This window comes from Schistocerca serialis, chromosome 11 (assembly GCF_023864345.2).
Source record: "Schistocerca serialis cubense isolate TAMUIC-IGC-003099 chromosome 11, iqSchSeri2.2, whole genome shotgun sequence".
Lineage (NCBI taxonomy): Eukaryota > Metazoa > Arthropoda > Insecta > Orthoptera > Acrididae > Schistocerca > Schistocerca serialis.
The window spans coordinates 98,037,749-98,055,093 of record NC_064648.1 but is presented as its reverse complement, the minus strand read 5'-3'; the positions used below and the strand labels follow the sequence as shown (position 1 = coordinate 98,055,093).

General features: G+C 42.3%; 1 protein-coding gene across 2 annotated transcripts in view; it reads left to right on the top strand.

Moving 5' to 3' along the window:
* Positions 1–17,345, top strand: part of LOC126427091 (serine/threonine-protein kinase Pink1, mitochondrial) — a 121,690-nt gene that overhangs the window by 10,135 nt on the left and 94,210 nt on the right. For both annotated transcript variants that reach the window (XR_007576530.1, XM_050089278.1), the window contains exon 2: positions 4,514–4,685. Coding sequence is in view for 1 of the 2 variants with exons in the window: in XM_050089278.1 (XP_049945235.1) it covers positions 4,514–4,685 (172 nt within the window). In the remaining variant the exon portion in view is untranslated. The remainder of the gene's footprint in view (positions 1–4,513; positions 4,686–17,345) is intronic.

Genomic DNA, 17,345 nt, shown 5'->3' with positions numbered 1-17,345 from the left:
GAATGAGGACAACCTGGATCGAAGGATGGAGTACTGCAAGTGGATTGAAGGCACGCTTCACAAGGATGAACGGTTTGCGGGGATGGTTATCTGGTCTGATGAGACACTATTCAAACTTAACGGCACTGTAAACCACCAAAACTGCATGTACTGAGCTGCTGAAAATCTTCACGTTCACATGGACAAACGTCTTAACCTACCGGGTGTTAATGTGTGGTGTGGAGTGTTATTGCGCAGTTCGATTGGCCCATCCTTCTTTGAAGGTGCCATAACTGGTGAGGTGTACCCTCGTATGCTGCAAACATCGATTTTACCTGCCATCTGAGAGGTGTTTGGAAACGAAAGATTTTACTTGCAACGAGATGGCATCCCACCTCACTGCCACAGAGATTGCAGAGCCTGCTCGGATGAAAATCTACCTGGACGAAGGGTAGGTCGAAGAGGAGCTGTAGGGTACCCACTGTGCTCTCCAGACTGTACAACTCTCGACTTACCTGTGCGGACGTTGAAAAATGTTTATCAACAGAAGCTAGCTACAGTGAATGAGTTAAGAGAAACCATAGAGGCATCTTGTGCGGCTATCACAGTGTCAACAGCGACAGCTGTAGTTTGGTCGACAATTCAGTGTTGACTGCTAATGGGGATCACTTTGGACACACAAAATAACCTTCACCTTGTGCAAGAGTTGTAATGGAATGTCATTTTGTTCCATTAATATTGACTATCAGACAGTGTCTACATTTATCTGGACCCCTTCATACACTGATGATGGTCATCAAGTAATTAGAATATTTGAGGGGATTATTAGAACACTTGGTTACATTAGTAAAGTTTCTTTGCACTGAAGAGTATAAGAATAAAGTGGAGTCTTTTTTCACAAAATTGTTTCGAAAGGAAGAGTAGAATCCATAGGCTCTTGATACACTTAACAAACTGATCAAATCAGATGTGTCCAGAGCACACAGAACTTCATTGTTTCTGAAAATCCTATAGCACCAATTTCTTTCAGCCCTTTACCTGCTCCACCGAGTTTTCAACTGGTACGGTACCTCTTGAATCAGCACATTTTCAGGGTGTGCTTCCAGGGCTCGCTACTGTTATATTTAAAATGGGTGGATTTATATGGCAACATGTGTGTACTAGTTTGAAAAATATTTTCTTTCACATGCTAGATGACAAGAAAGTTTACAAATTTCTGGGAGACAGTTCACTATTTCACTACAGTCAATAGGTTTTCAGCCTCTTTAGTGTTCATGATTTAAAACTTGTTTGTATGTTACCAAATTCAACAACTCCATGTCAGACACTGGATGTCACTTTCTAGAGGCTTAGGAGGGATGCGTATGAGGAGTGGCAGAAGTTTGCAGCTCACCGAGTAAAGGTTATTAATCTACAATGGAAATCTAGGATAGAATAATGACAGCATTATGGAAAGGATAGATTGCTGCTCACCATATAGTGGAAATGTTGAGTCGTAGAGAGGCACCACAAAGCAAGTAAGCATTTGGCCAAAAAGCCCTCTGAATTGACACACCCCTCGCTGCCCCTCCTCCCTCCACCCACACCCACCCACACACACACACACACACACACACACACACACACACATATACAAAGCAGCTATGCGTGATGGGATAAACAGTCTGGCTGATGGCAGTAAGTGGGGGCTGGCTGGGGGGAGGAATGGTAGGGTAGGGGTGTGAGCATACAGGGACGAGTTGGGGAGAGCGTAGGGCAGTGAATTGCAGTCGGGATGTTAAACAGAGGGCAGGATGAAGGAAGTGGAAAAGGAGAGATATAAAAAGATGTGGTGCATTGGTGGAATAGAAAGTTTGTAGTGTTGTAATGAGAACAAGGAAGGCGGTAGGTAGGTGAAGGACAGAGACTATCTAAAGGTGAGTTTACACCTGTGCACCTTACAGCACACGGAAGTAGACGTCCCCAGTGCAAACACAGGTGTGAATGGAATCACTAGCACATTCATGTTAAGGAAGTGGCATGCAACCTACACACGTGCCTGTATTTAGCGTATGGGCCAAGCATTCACACAGCAACTAGCCGCAAAGTCTTCAGGTGTAAAAGCACCTTAAGGTTGAAGCTAGCAGGCCTACGGGATATATTGCTGGGAGAGTTCCCGGCCACGCAATTCAGAAATGCTTGTGTTGGTAGAAAGGATTCAGATGGCACAGGTTGTGAAGCAACCATTGAAATTAAGAATGTTGTTAGGCATTGTACTCAGCAACTGGGTTTTCTAGCTGTTTCTTGGCCATTTGTGCAGACAGACAGCTTGTCAGTTGTCGTGCCTACATAAAATGCAACACAGTGGTTGCAGCTCAGCTTATAGATTGCATGATTGGTTTCACACGTAGCCCAGGTTTTGATGGCATAGGTGATGCTTGTGACCGGACTGAAGTAGGTGGTGGTGGTGGTGGTCGTGGTGGTGGTGGGAGGAGGTATTGGAAAGTTTTTGTGTCAAGGTCATATTCCTGGGATATGAGCCATGAGGCAAGGGGTTGGGAACAGGGATAGTGTAGGGATGGATGAGCATATTGTTTAGGTCTGATGGATGACAGAATGCCACTGTGGGAAGGATAGGAAGGACAGTGGATAGGGCGTTCCTCATTTCAGCTCATGACGGGAGCTGGTGGAAACCCTGGTGGAGAATGTGATTCGCTTGCTCCAGTCCTGGGTGGTACTGAGTCACGAGGGGATTGCTGTTCTGTGGTCGGATGATGGGACTTTGGCAGGGGGTGGGTGGCTGGAGAGATAAGACACGGGACATCAGTTTCTGTACAAGGTTGGAAAGATGATTACAGTCTGTGGAGGTCCAGTGAGACACTCTGTATATTTCGAGAGGGACTGCTCGTCACTACAGGTACAACAGCCACAGGTGGTTAGGCTGTATGGAAGGGACTTGTTGGTATGGAATGGGTGGCAGCTGTTGGAGTGGAGGTACTATGGGTAGTTGGTAGTTTTGATAAAGACGGAGGTACTGATGTAGCCAACTTTGAGGTGGGGGCAAACATCTAGGAAGGTGGCTTGTTTGGTAGAGTAGGACCAGATGAAGCAAATGAGGGAGAAGGTGTTGAGGTTCTGGAGGAATGTGGATAGTGTATCCTCAGTTCTGGAAGAATATGGATAGTGCCTCACTCTTGATTGTGGAGAGTCAGCAGTAGCATTTATACAAATTGGTAGGATTACGAAGTTGGATACTGGTTTTCATATGTACCTCTTGTATTGTATGTTTCTTGGAATGTGACAGGATATTTTGGGATATTGCTTCATATTCTAATGTTGTAGTGTGGCTGAGGGTTGGCAAAACTAACAAATGTGAGTGGAGGAAAGCTGGCTGTGGTAATTGGTTGATCTGTAGCATAGCTCAGTGATTTGTTTCAAAGACTTTTTGTGGCATTTTCAAAATTTCCAGATTATGGTTATGCAGGAACCTAAAAGTATGTATAAAATTTTATGGAATGTTTAGTTTTATATAACAAAATCCTGGGAGAAGAAACAATACAAGCAAGAGTATATATTTGTGTTCATTGGAAGTTCTCTAAGACCAGGATAGTAGACACTGATATTTGTGAGACAAATTTGAGGTTCTCACAAAGTGTGTAGAGTGGAAGAAGCTGACGTCACAGTAGAGCCTATGAAGGACATTTTATCAATTTTACCAATATTTTCTATTGATGCAAGTGGTCTTAGAAGAAAAAAAAACTAGTAACACTAACCTATGTAATGGCATCAAATGTAACTTATTATGTGAAACAGTTATTCTGTTATAAATTTTTATAATCAGGGCAAGACTTTGTGCTTACCCTGTATTTTGTAGGCATCTTTATGTTTTCACTATGCACTCACAACTGAAAAGAGCGATGTGACGTGATCGACGGGCATGCTAAAGACACTATCCAACACATACATGCAAAGCTTCATCAGATTTTCACTAAAACTAAACTAAACTACTCCCGAACAGGCCATGAAGGCCCAACGGTACTGACCAGCCGCCATGTCATCCTCAGCCCATAGGCGTCACTGGATGTGGATTGGCGGGGCATGTGGTCAGCACACCGCTCTCCTGGCCTTACGTCAGTTTCCGAGACCAGAGCTGCTACTTCTGAATCAAGTAGCTCCTCACTTTGTCTAACAAGGGCTGAGTGCACCCCGCTTGCCAAAAGCGCTCGGCAGAACGGATGGTCACCCATCCAAGTACTAGCCCAGCCCGACAGTACTTAACTTCGGTGATCTGAGGGGAACCGATGTTACCACTGCGGCAAGTCCGTTGGCATCCGATTTTCACAGTGGTTTCCATTTCGGGGCTGATCGGAATTTACTTTCTGAATATCCTTTGTAGATAATATTGGAGACACACAGTTTGTGTGTGTGTGTGTGTGTGTGTGTGTGTGTGTGTGTGTGTGTGTGTGTGTTCATCACAAAAGTAGCTTGTTTTGTTACAAACTATAGACAACAGACAAAATCTTTTATTAAATATGTGAGCTGCTTCTCATTCCAGGAAGCCGTGTCGAAACTCCAGTGGTCCATATCGCAGCTGCAGAGTGGCTGTCATCCCAAGGCAGATCTGGACGTGTCTGAGTGTGTGAGTGGGCTGAAAGACCTGGACGTGGGGCCCATGATCGCTAAGGGCTGCAGTGCTGTCGTGTATGCCGCGAAACTAAAGGAAACAGGTAAACGTGGCTCTTAAGCCTTTCATTGTGAATGCATTGGAGAAATAAAATTTAATTTGGTATCCTGGCACTTAATGTTCTGTCAAGTGAATTTTATGTTAGTTTCTCCCACATTGTTTCTTTTGCACAGTTTATAATTTGAGAATGTTAACTACACTACTGGTCATTAAAATTTCTATACCAAGAAGAAATGCAGATGATAAACGGGTGTTCATTGGACAAATATATTATACTAGAACTGACATGTGATTACATTTTCACGCAATTTGGGTGCATAGATCCTGAGAAATCAGTACCCAGAACAACCACCTCTGGCCGTAATAATGGCCTTGATAGGCCTGGGCATTGAGTCAAACAGAGCTTGGATGGCGTGTACAGGTACAGCTGCCCACACAGCTTCAACACGATACCACAGTTCATCAAGAGTAGTGACTGGCATATTGTGACGAGCCAGTTGTTCGGCCACCATTGACCAGACGTTTTCAGTTGGTGAGAGATCTGGAGAATGTGCTGGCCAGGGCAGCAGTCGAACATTTTCTGTATCCAGAAAGGCCGCACAGGACCTGCAACATGCAGTTGTGCATTATCGTGCTGAAATGTAGGGTTTCGCAGGGATCGATGGAAGGGTAGAGCCACGGGTCGTAACACATCTTAAATCTAACGTCCACTGTTCAAAATGCCGTCAATGCATACAAGAGGTGACTGAGACGTGTAACCGATGGCACCCCATACCATCACGCCGGTTGATACGCCAGTATGGCGATGACAAATACACGCTTCCAATGTGCATTCACCGCAATGTCGCCAAACACGGATGCGACCATCATGATGCTGTAAACAGAATCTGGATTCATCTGAAAAAATGACGTTTTGCCATTCGTGCACCCAGGTTCGTCGTCACGAACAACATCGCAGGGGCTCCTGTCTGTGATGCAGCGTCAAGGGTAACCGCAGCCGTGGTCTCTGAGCTGATAGTCCGTGCTGCTGCAAACGTCATCGAACTGTTTGTGCAGATGGTTACATCCCCATCTGTTGACTCAGGGATCGAGATGTGACTGCACGATCCGTTACAGCCGTGCAGGTAAGATGACTGTCATCTCGACTGCTAGTGATACGAGGCCGTTGGGATCCAGCACGGCATTCCGTATTACCCTCCTGAACCTTCAGATTCCATATTCTGCTAACAGTCATTGGATCTCAACCGACACGAGCAGCAGTGTCGCGGTACGATAAACCACAATCGCGATAGGCTACAATCCGACCTTTATCAAAGTCGGAAACGTGATGGTACGCATTTCTCCTCCTTACACGGGGCATCACAACAGCGCTTCACCAGGCAAAGCCGGTCAACTGCTGTTTGTGTATAAGAAATCGGTTGGAAACTTTCCTCATGTCAGCACGTTGCAGGTGTCGTCACCGGCGCCAGCCTTGTGTGACTGCTCTGAAAAGCTAATCATGTGCATATCGCAGCATCTTCTTCCTGTTAGTTAAATTTCGCGTCTGTAGCACATCATCTTCGAGGTGTAGCAATTTTAATGGCCAGTAGTGTATGTTCTTTGCATCTGCAAGGTGAGCCTGTGCAGGATAGTCAATGTGAGGGCACCATTTAGGGGTTGTTAAATTATAAGATACGCAGTGTGTTTGGAATTTCCCATTACAGACTTCTAGGACTTTTATAGTGGAGTGAGTATATAATATTTTTAATATGAACGCATGTCCTGAAATGTACTGTTTCTGTTCTATGACACTTTCAATTCAGATGTATGACGTGTCCACAACTGCTGGGGCAAAGAGAATGTGCATCTCCGATACAGTAAATGTGGTTCGGTACACATTTTAGGAATACACAGATGTTCTCCTCTTGCATGACGAAGCTCGAGATAATGGGAGAGCTACCAGTCGGCTGTACCACAAACGTTTTCCGCAACATAGGACATAGCTTTCGCCCGAGTTACACAGTGGGTCCAAGAAACCGGTACCCTGACCGTGCTGAGGCAGGAAACTGGTGCTCCACAGCAACACCACATGCCCGAATTTGGAGATGTACTACATCGCATTGAACAGAACCTATCAACAAGTACTCAAACAATTGCACAGGCAATGGGTGTTAGTCACAGTTTCATCTGGGATGTTCTGCGTGAGCAGCAGTGGCATCCATACCACTTACAAAGGGTACACACTATCAGTCCAGTCAATTTTGTGCAGCATGTTACCTACAGCATACGATTCCTTCACTATTGCATCGACACACCTGTTTCCACTTGTTCACACATAAATGTAAGCTCATTAGGGACCATGTTCTGTATCCACAAAACGGCCTTGTCTGGGCAATTAAAACCCTCGTGCCATGCATTTTCTACATCTACATACATACATACATACGTACAAACATACATTCATACTCTGCAAGCCACCATGTGGTGCATGGCAGAGGGTGCGCTGTACCACTACTAGTACTTTCCTTTCCTCTTGCACTTGCAGATAGAGTGAGGGGAAAATGGCTGTCTACACGCCTCCGTTGTTGTTGTTGTTGTTGTTGTTGTTGTTGTTGTCTTCAGACCAGAGACTGGATTGATGCAGCTCTCGATGCAACTCTATCCTGCGCAAGCTTCTTAATTTCCAAGTAACTACTGCACCCCACATACTTCTGAATCCACTTAGTGTCTTCATCTCTTCGTCTCCCTATACAATTTTTACCCTCCACACTGCCCTCCAATACCTATCGCCTTAAAATAGGACATTTTCCCCACATTCATAAAAGAGTTGACTGCGTTCCCACGGTTCAGTGTTGGTCCGAAGGGCTTGTATGTGATCGAGACACTAAACATTTATAATGTCATCTCTCTTGGATGCCTATGTGCTGCTTACGACAATTTTGTAAGGCCTGCGTGTTATAGGCAACTATTAATATCGCCATTGTTTGCCTTGATGTTGTAACCTGTATGTGTCCTAAAGTATGTAACTAAATTTATATGTATGCATGTTATATAAGTGGAATCCAAGCCCACTGTTATAGTGTTTTCTGTCCTCCCTAGATCCGATGATGGCGCCGAATTCGGTAGTCAGGGAATAATAAGAATTCCTGCATCTTGGCTACCAGTTTATTGTTTTATGTAAAATATATAGTATAAACAGCTACACACAAAGGGCCTGACACACAAGCAGTGGTTCGCAGACACCTATCATGTGTAAGACCTCTGCAATTGGTCAGTTGCTTTGACAGTTGCCCCACACGAGCGATTTGCTGAGCAGTTTCAACCACTCTTATGAATGCTGTTGTGGAGAGAAGTTCTACTATGAAAAACAAACTGCTGTGTTTAACAGTAGTTGCAATTGGCCTTTATATCCCTAAGAACATGTGAAGAAGAGCGGGGGGATTGTAATTTAATTATTGCATTTTCAATCGATTTTCTTCGGAACTGTAGGTTACTTTACAGAATATATTACAGTGGAACCTCTCTTAACGTGCACTTCCAGTAACATGCAATTCACATAATGAGCAAAACAAACTGTGTAAAAAAAAACAAAACAAAAAAACCCTCACTTAATGAGCGATGTTTCACATAACGAGAGATGATGATTTAGTTTAATGTCACCAGCCATTTGCGCGGGGGAAATGTTCAACAAAATGAACACCTTTCATTGTTGGCAGCGACATATGAACAAAGTCTTTACTACGTATTGTAGTCTGGGTTTAGTGCTCTTTCTGCAAACATCTTAGTACAGCCTGTGATCTCACATTTTTTCTAAACTTTTGTTCACACAGTGTTTTTTGTGTGCAAATTTTAATAACCTCTGTAAAAATGTGTCTGAAGATAAAGCCGAAAGATTATGACCATAAGAGAAAGAAATTTACCTCAGAAATGAAACATAAAATCATTGAAAAATGTGGACATGGTCCGAGTGTTGCTGATTTATCATGCACATAGTCAGTCTACATAAACTATTTGCACTATCCTTGAGAACAAGATTAAAGAGATAGGGGGCTTCAAGTGGAGTGACAAGACTACCTAAACAACGGTGTCGTATTCTGGACGATATAGAAAAGTTGCTCCTTATATGGTTGAATGAAAAGCAATTGCAAGGTGATACTTTAACGAGAACATCATTTGTGAGAAGGCAAGAATAATTTTCGTCAACCTCGTTAAGAAGACGCCAGGGTCATCAGTGGCGGAAGAAATGTGTAAGGGAAGCCGTGGTTGGTATCGGACGCTTAAGAGAAGAACCGACGGTCACAGAGTTGTGAGGCGCGGCGATGCATCCAGCTCCAATACAGAGACAGCAGAGAACTTCATCAGCAACTTTGAGATGCTCGTAGATCCTGAGGGTTATCTACCACAACAGGTTTTTAATTGTGACGAGGCAGGTCTATTCTGGAAAGAGATGCCGAAATATACCATTGTAACAGCAGAGGAGAATGCATTCCTGGTCAGAAGCCAATGAAAGACTTTCTGACACTATTATTCTGTGCCAATGCAAGTGGTGATTTGAAAATTAAGCCGCTTCTTGTTTACTACTCAGAAATTGCACAAGCCTTCAAGAAGTGTAAAGTCCAGAAGAGCAGTTTAGATGTGATGTGGAGGTTCAACAACAAGGCTTCGGTGACACGTGTTTTTTTTTTTTTTTTTTTTTTTAATAAATGAAATGTTTGGTTGAGATGAATCTGCCACTCCATGTCGTGGTTGTGATGGACAACACTCCTGCCCATTCTCCAGGCCTACGAGAACAACTCCTTGAAGACTTTCAATTCATCAAGATCAGATTCTGCCACCCAACACCACGCCCGTCTATGGACCAGGAGATTATTTCTAACTTTAAGATGCTCTACACTAAAGCACTCTTTGAGCATTGCTTTGAGTTTGACTTTAGCTACCAATCAAACTCTGAGAGTTTTGGTTAGCTACCAATCAAACTCTGAGAGTTTTGGAAATATCACTTCAACATCATTGCCTGCGTGAAGATGATGGAAAATTGTGGGAAGGGATTACCAAAAGAATTCTCACTTCTGCTTGGAAGAAGCTATGTACCGGAGTGCATTGTTGAATGTGACTCTGAGGTATTTGAGTCAGTACCTGTGGAGCCTGTACTCAATAAGATTGTGTCTTTGGCCGAGAATACAGGGCTATAAGAGGATAACAACGATATCAGTGAGCTTGTTGAAGATAACAGCCAAGAAATGACCACCAAAGAACTGATGGAATTGCTATGTGTTTCACAGCAGGAAGTTGTAAAGAGAAGTTCTTCAGAGGGTTGGGGGGGTGGGGGGTGGTAAAATTAAAGCAGCAATCTTCTGATGCAATAAGAGAAATGCCGAAAGCATGGGTATTGCTTCCACCATACATTGAAAAATCATTACCCCCAATAAAGCAGTGTCTAAGTGTGCCATAAATTTATTTTATGGTAATGCTGTGTCGCATTTTTGCCAAGTCTATTGATAGCTTCTTAGTAAAAATAATTATTTATGTATCATGTATGTAATTTTCTTTGAATAAATGGTATGAATTAAATAAAACTTTAGAACTTTTCTGCGCGACACACATTATCATATTTTACATTTATTTATATGGGATAAATTGTTTCGCTTAATGAGCATTTCGCACTAAGAATAAGATTCTGGAATGAATTATGCTTTTTATGCGAGGTTCCACTGTACGTTTTTCACTGATTCTAAATGGGTTGTGCACCTCTTTCCAGTCTGCTGATACAAATCATTTTTCATTCGATAATCCTCAATTCCCTTTTCATTCATTAATCTTCCAGTTTTAACAACAAATGATCAAGTAGTTTGATTTCTAACATCAGTGTGCCTATAGAAGTGTCAATAGCAGCTCTGCTGCTTACCATAACTTTTATTAAAACATTGTATTAGGGAGAGTTAGATTATACCAGTAAATCCAGTTTCATTAAAAAATCGAACCCCTGTGTTCAAACATCTGCTTCAAACATCTGATTGCTTTACAAATGAGTTAATGTTTAAATATATGATGTTAAACATGAGAGAACATTTTTTGAAAAAGTTTAAAATTATGCTTAAACTTGTTTGGAAGTTAGTAAATGCTCTCATTATGAAACACTGGGTAAATATAGCCTGGTCGGTTTGCACTCCACCATAAGCAAAAGCAAGTTTTTCATGCATCTCAATGTTTATGGCAACATATCTCCTGAAGTATGTATTGCACTGAGACATAATTTTGCAGATACATTCAACGATATATGTAGATACTGTGTGCAAAGTGTGTGGTGAATGGAGTTAGTACTAAATAAGTAATAAATTAAAATGTCATGCTTGATGTTAAAGTTTCAGTGCACGCCGTTTTAAGTAGAATGTGGTTTTTCGCGCATCTAAATGTCTTTTATGCCAAAGGGGAATTTCACAGTAATTATTTTTTAGTTGACATGTGACAAAAAGTTAAACTTACCATAGCTCTTGTATTTAGTAATTGGTATGTACCTTTCAATTTACAAAAATTTAAACAACTGATACAAGTAGGATAACCATTAACAACAAGTTACAATTTTATTTTTGTATGTAAAATATATCATCTTACATTTGTTATGCATGTGACAGAGAAGAGGGCTAGAAAAAATTGTTTTGGTGATTTGAGAAAAATCTTCTGAAGTTTAATGTATAATTTTTTACTGGTAACCACAACCTTTCATTAAGATTCCATGGTAATGGAGACTATTTTCATACTTCTACAACTACATCTACTAACTGCATATCGTTATAGATGCTAATCCAAATTAGCCATCTGACACTTTGTCCTTATGAAACTTGTCATAGATTTTGAAAGTGATAGGATATATCACAAGAACACTATAAAACAAGAGTAAAGTCTACGAATTTATGAGGCAACCCCATGATGAGAGCCACATTTCACACAAAGATGTCAAAATGAAGTCCACAATTACTCTATAAGGCTACATTCACAGACAGACATTAAATTCCAGACCGGGCAACAGTGTACTTACACCAGCTACTGAACATACATTGTAGCAAGAAACCCAACAGCAATAATCAGTCAGTCTCTCCAGTCAGTTGTTGGTTCAGGTGAAACAGACATTATACTGGTACCATCAGTCAGAACATAAACATTCTTGTCATTTGGTCTCACAAAGGTGGCATTCTTACTTTCTACAAAATGTCTCCTCTATCTCATCATCTACATTTGGCATAACAACTGAGGTATTACGTGGGCCCATATTACACTCGGAATTGATAATTGGTGATATCACATACAAAGAAAGCCTTAATAACATCACATGTATCATTTACAGTGACTCAGAGCTCTCCTTTCATGATGTTTCACCCACAACTATGTCTTCTTTTATTGGTGACAGTTCGCAACAAATTTGCTCTAGTAGCATTGCTTGCTCATGGGTGACCTAGGTAGTGCTTTCTTACATCTGCAGACTCCTTTTCCCAATGCTTGAGGAAAACTTTTACGAGTGTTTATGTCTTGTCGCTGCTTGTTAATTTTTTCTTGCCCTCACTGACAATATTTCATTTCTGTTGCTCTTCCCGCCCTGCCAATGTTGCACTAGTTTTCTTCTTTTGTCGATACTTCCTGCTTCATTTTTCTGTGTTTTTCTTCTTCACCTGCTAGCTTCTTCCTCCAATTTTTCCAGCTTACTTTCCCAGGTGTATGAGATGCGACCCTAGATTTAGCCACTGTTTGGAGTAAGAATAAGCTTGCCACATACATGAAACTTGAACAATGCTACACGTCATATTTCAGGAACAAACAATATTACTTGAGATTGATGGTTCAGGTAGATTCAATTGGTGATGATGAAATTAAGCACATAGAAGTTCTCAATCCAGCACAAACTGTTTCACAGTTTCAGCACAAAAAATTAGCTTAGATTGTTAGACGTGTGGCGAGAACTGCATGTCCAGATTGTTGGCAGCCATTTCAAATAATTTGGGCAGTATTTCCAGATAAGATTCATGATGCCAGGTGCAACTATGAACAGTACCAACTTTGGAAAATACTTTCTGTTTGCTCTGGGAGGATAAAAAGTCACGTACCCAACAGGAATTAAAAAAATTTTCATGTTTACTATTACAAAAGTCGTGGTACAAGAATTTCTGATAGTTAATTTTGTTATACGAAGAGTCATTGCAAAAGTCGTGGCAACTATAACTTGTCTCAAAAATGATAACAAATGAAGATATTCTGAAATATGCAAGTGGAATGCTAGTTCATGTGTAAATGTGTGTCTACCCACGGAGCAACTGTTTGGTACAGTAGAGCAGCATTTTCTACCGTTTCCTCTAGCTCCTGGTGGCATTGTCATGAATTACTTCCACAGTGAACTGCAATCTTTATGATAGAGTGCTGTTATAGTCAGGTAATATCTGTCCCAATTGGCTGCTCGACTCACAATGTGGTCTCTCTTCACGCTCCTCTCTCCTGCAAAGTACTGCCATCTAGCATCGCATCACATTGCTGTGGATTCTTGTGAAGACTCCTGATTCCGTGAAATCTGTGTAGTTTGTAATATACTGTTGTATGCTGTTGCAATTGACAATAAAACATTTTTTGCAACAACAAACTTTTTTTGTTTTAATGTGGCAGTATCGGTTCCCATCAGATCGCCAAAGTTAAGTGCTGTCGGGCTTGGCTAGCACTCGGATGGGTCACCGTCTGGGTCGGCAGTGTGTCGTCGGGAAGTGAGGTGCGCCCAGCCCTTGTGAGGACAGTTGAGGAGCTACTTCATTGAGAAGTATCGGCACCGGTCACGAAAGCGGACAGTGGCCAGAAGAGCTGTATGCTGAACACATGACCCTCCGTATCTATGTGCAGTGAAGTCTGAGGATGACATGGCGGCTGGTCAGTACCATTGTGACTTTGAGGCCTGTGGGTGTTTGTTTTTGTATCTTTATAGTGTTTGATCCAGTTGATATGGGAGAAGGAGACACTGCCAGAAGAATGGAAATTGGCTATAATGTGCCCAATATACACTACTGGCCATTAAAATTGCTACACCAAGAGGAAATGCAGATGACGAACGGGTATTCATTGGACAAATATATTACACTAGAACTGACATGTGATTACATTTTCACGCAGTTTGGGTGCATAGAGCCTGAGAAATCAGTACCCAGAACAACCATCTCTGGCCATAATAACGGCCTTGATACGCCTGGGCATTGAGTCAAACACAGCCCGGATGGCGTGTACAGGTACAGCTGCCCGTGCAGCTTCAACGCGATACCACAGTTCATCAAGAGTAGTGACTGACGATTGTGATGAGCCAGGTGCTCGGCCACCATCGACCAGACGTTTTCAGTAGGTGAGAGATCTGGGGAATGTGCTCGCCAGGGCAGCAGTCGAATATTTTCTGTATCCAGAAAGGCCCGTACAACTCCTGCAACGTGTGGTCGTGCATTATCCTGCTGAAATGTAGGGTTTCGCAGGGATCGAATGGAGGGTAGACTCACAGGTCGTAACAAATCTGAAATGTAACGTCCACTATTCAAAGTGCCTTCAATGCGAACAAAAGGTGACAGATGTATAACCAATGGCACCCCATACCATCACGCCGTGTGATACGCCAGTATGGCGATGGCGAATACACGCTTCCAATGTGTGTTTGCCGCAATGTTGCCAAACGCCGATGCGACCATCATGATGCTGTACACAGAACCTGGATTCAACTGAAAAAATGACGTTTTGTCATTCGTACACCCAGGTTCATCGTTGAGTACACCATCGCAGGCACTCCCGTCTGTGATGTAGCGTCAAGGGTAACCGCAGCCGTGGTCTCCGAGCTGATAGTCCGTGCTGCTGCAAAAGTTGTCGAACTGTTCGTGCAGATGGTTGTTGTCTCGCAAACGTCCCCATCTGTTGACTCAGGGATCGAGACGTGGCTGCACGATCCGTTACAGCCGCGCGGATAAGATGCCTGTCATCTCGACTGCTAATGATACGAGGCCGTTGCGATCCAGCACGGTGTTCCGTATTACCCTCCTGAACCCACCGATTCCATATTCTGCTAAGTCATTGGAACTCGACCGATGCGAGCGGTAATGTCGCGATCAGATAAACCGCAATCGTGATAGGCTACAATCCGACCTTTATCAAAGTCGTGATGGTACGCGTTTCTCCTTCTTACACGAGGCATTGACGACGTTTCACCAGGCAATGCCGGTAAACTGCTGTTTGTGTATGAGAAATTGGTTGGAAACTTTCCTCGTGTCAGCGCATTGTAGGTGTCGCCACCGGTGCCAACCTTGTGTGAATGCTTTGAGTAGCTAATTATTTGCATATCACAGCATTATCTTCCTGTCGGTTAAATTTTGCGTCTGTAGCACGTCATCTTCGTGGTTGTTGTTGTTGTTGTGGTCTTCAGTCCTGAGACTGGTTTGATGCAGCTCTCCATGCTACTCTATCCTGTGCAAGTTTCTTCATCTCCCAGTACCTACTGCAGCCTACATCCTTCTGAATCTGCTTAGTGTATTCATCTCTTGGTCTCCCTCTACGATTTTTACCCTCCACGCTGCCCTCCAATGCTATATTTGTGATCCCTTGATGCCTCAAAACATGTCCTACCAACCGATCCCTTCTTCTAGTCAAGTTGTGCCACAAACTTCTCTTCTCCCCAATCCTATTCAACACCTCCTCATTAGTTATGTGATCTACCCATCTAATCTTCAGCATTCTTCTGTAGCACCACATTTCAAAAGCTTATATTCTCTTCTTGTCCAAACTAGTTATCGTCCATGTTTCACTTCCATACATGGCTACACTCCATACAAATACTTTCAGAAACGACTTCCTGACACTTAAATCTATACTCGATGTTAACAAATTTCTCTTCTTCAGAAACGATTTCCTTGCCATTGCCAGTCTACATTTTATATCCTCTCTACTTCGACCATCATCCGTTATTTTACTCCCTAAATAGCAAAACTCCTTTACTACTATAAGTGTCTCATTTCCTAATCAAATTCCCTCAGCATCACCCGATTTAATTTGACTACATTCCATTATCCTCGTTTTGCTTTTGTTGATGTTCATCTTATATCCTTCTTTCAAGACACTGTCCATTCCGTTCAACTGCTCTTCCAAGTCCTTTGCTGTCTCTGACAGAATTACAATGTCATCGGCGAACCTCAAACGTTTTTACTGCTTCTCCATGAATTTTAATACCTACTCCGAATTTTTATTTTGCTTCCTTTACTGCTTGCTCAATATACAGATTGAATAACATCGGGGAGAGGCTACAACCCTGTCTCACTCCCTTCGCAACCGCTGCTTCCCTTTCGTGACCCTCGACTCTTATAACTACCATCTGGTTTCTGTACAAATTGTGAACAGCCTTTCGCTCCCTGTATTTTACCCCTGTCAACTTCAGAATTTGAAAGAGTATTCCAGTCAACACTGTCAAAAGCTTTCTCTAAGTCTACAAATGCTAGAAACGTAGGTTTGCCTTTCCTTAACCTTTCTTCTAAGATAAGTCGTAAGGTTAGTATTGCCTCACGTGTTCCAACATTTCTGCGGAATCCAAACTGATCTTCCCCGAGGTCCGCTTCTACCAGTTTTTCCATTCGTCTGTAAAGAATTCGCGTTATTATTTTGCAGCTGTGACTTATTAAACTGATAGTTTGGTAATTTTCACATCTGTCAACACCTGCTTTCTTTGGTATTGGAATTATTATATTCTTCTTGAAGTCTGAGGGTATTTTGCCTGTCTCATACATCTTGCTCACCAGATGGTAGAGTTTGGTAATGACTGGCTCTCTCAAGGCCATCAGTAGTTCTAATGGAATGTTGTCTACTCCCGGGGCCTTGTTTCGACTCAGGTCTTTCAGTGCTCTGTCAAACTCTTCACGCAGTATCTTATCTCCCATTTCGTCTTCATCTACATCCTCTTCCATTTCCATAATATTGTCCTCAAGCACATCGCCCTTGTATAAACCCTCTATATACTCCTTCCACCTTTCTGCTTTCCCTTCTTTGCTTAGAACTGGGTTTCCATCTGAGCTCTTGATATTCATGCAAGTGGTTCTCTTCTCTCCAAAGGTCTCTTTAATTTTCCTGTAGGCAGTATCTGTCTTATCCCTAGTGAGACAAGCCTCAACATCATTACATTTGTCCTCTAGCCATCCCTGCTTAGCCATTTTGCACTTCCTGTCGATCTCATTTTTGAGACGTTTGTGTTCCTTTTTGCCTGCTTCATTTACTGCATTTTTATATTTTCTCCTTTCATCAATTAAATTCAGTCTTTCTTCTGTTACCCAAGGATTTCTATTAGACCTCGTCTTTTTACCTACATGATCGTCTGCTGCCTTCACTACTTCATCCCTCTGAGCTACCCATTCTTCTTCTACTGTATTTCTTTCCCCCATTCCTGTCAATTGTTCCCTTATGCTCTCCCTGAAACTCTCTACAACCTCTGGTTCTTTCAGTTTATCCAGGTCCCAACTCCTTAAATTCCCACCTTTTTGCAGTTTCTTCAGTTTCAGTCTGCAGTTCATAACCAATAGATTGTGGTCAGAATCCACATCTGCCCCTGGAAATGTCTTACAATTTAAAACCTGATTTCTAAATCTCTGTCTTACCATTATATAATCTATCTGGTACCTTTTAGTATCTCCAGGATTCTTCCAGGTATACAACCTTCTTTTATGATTCTTGAACCAAGTGTTAG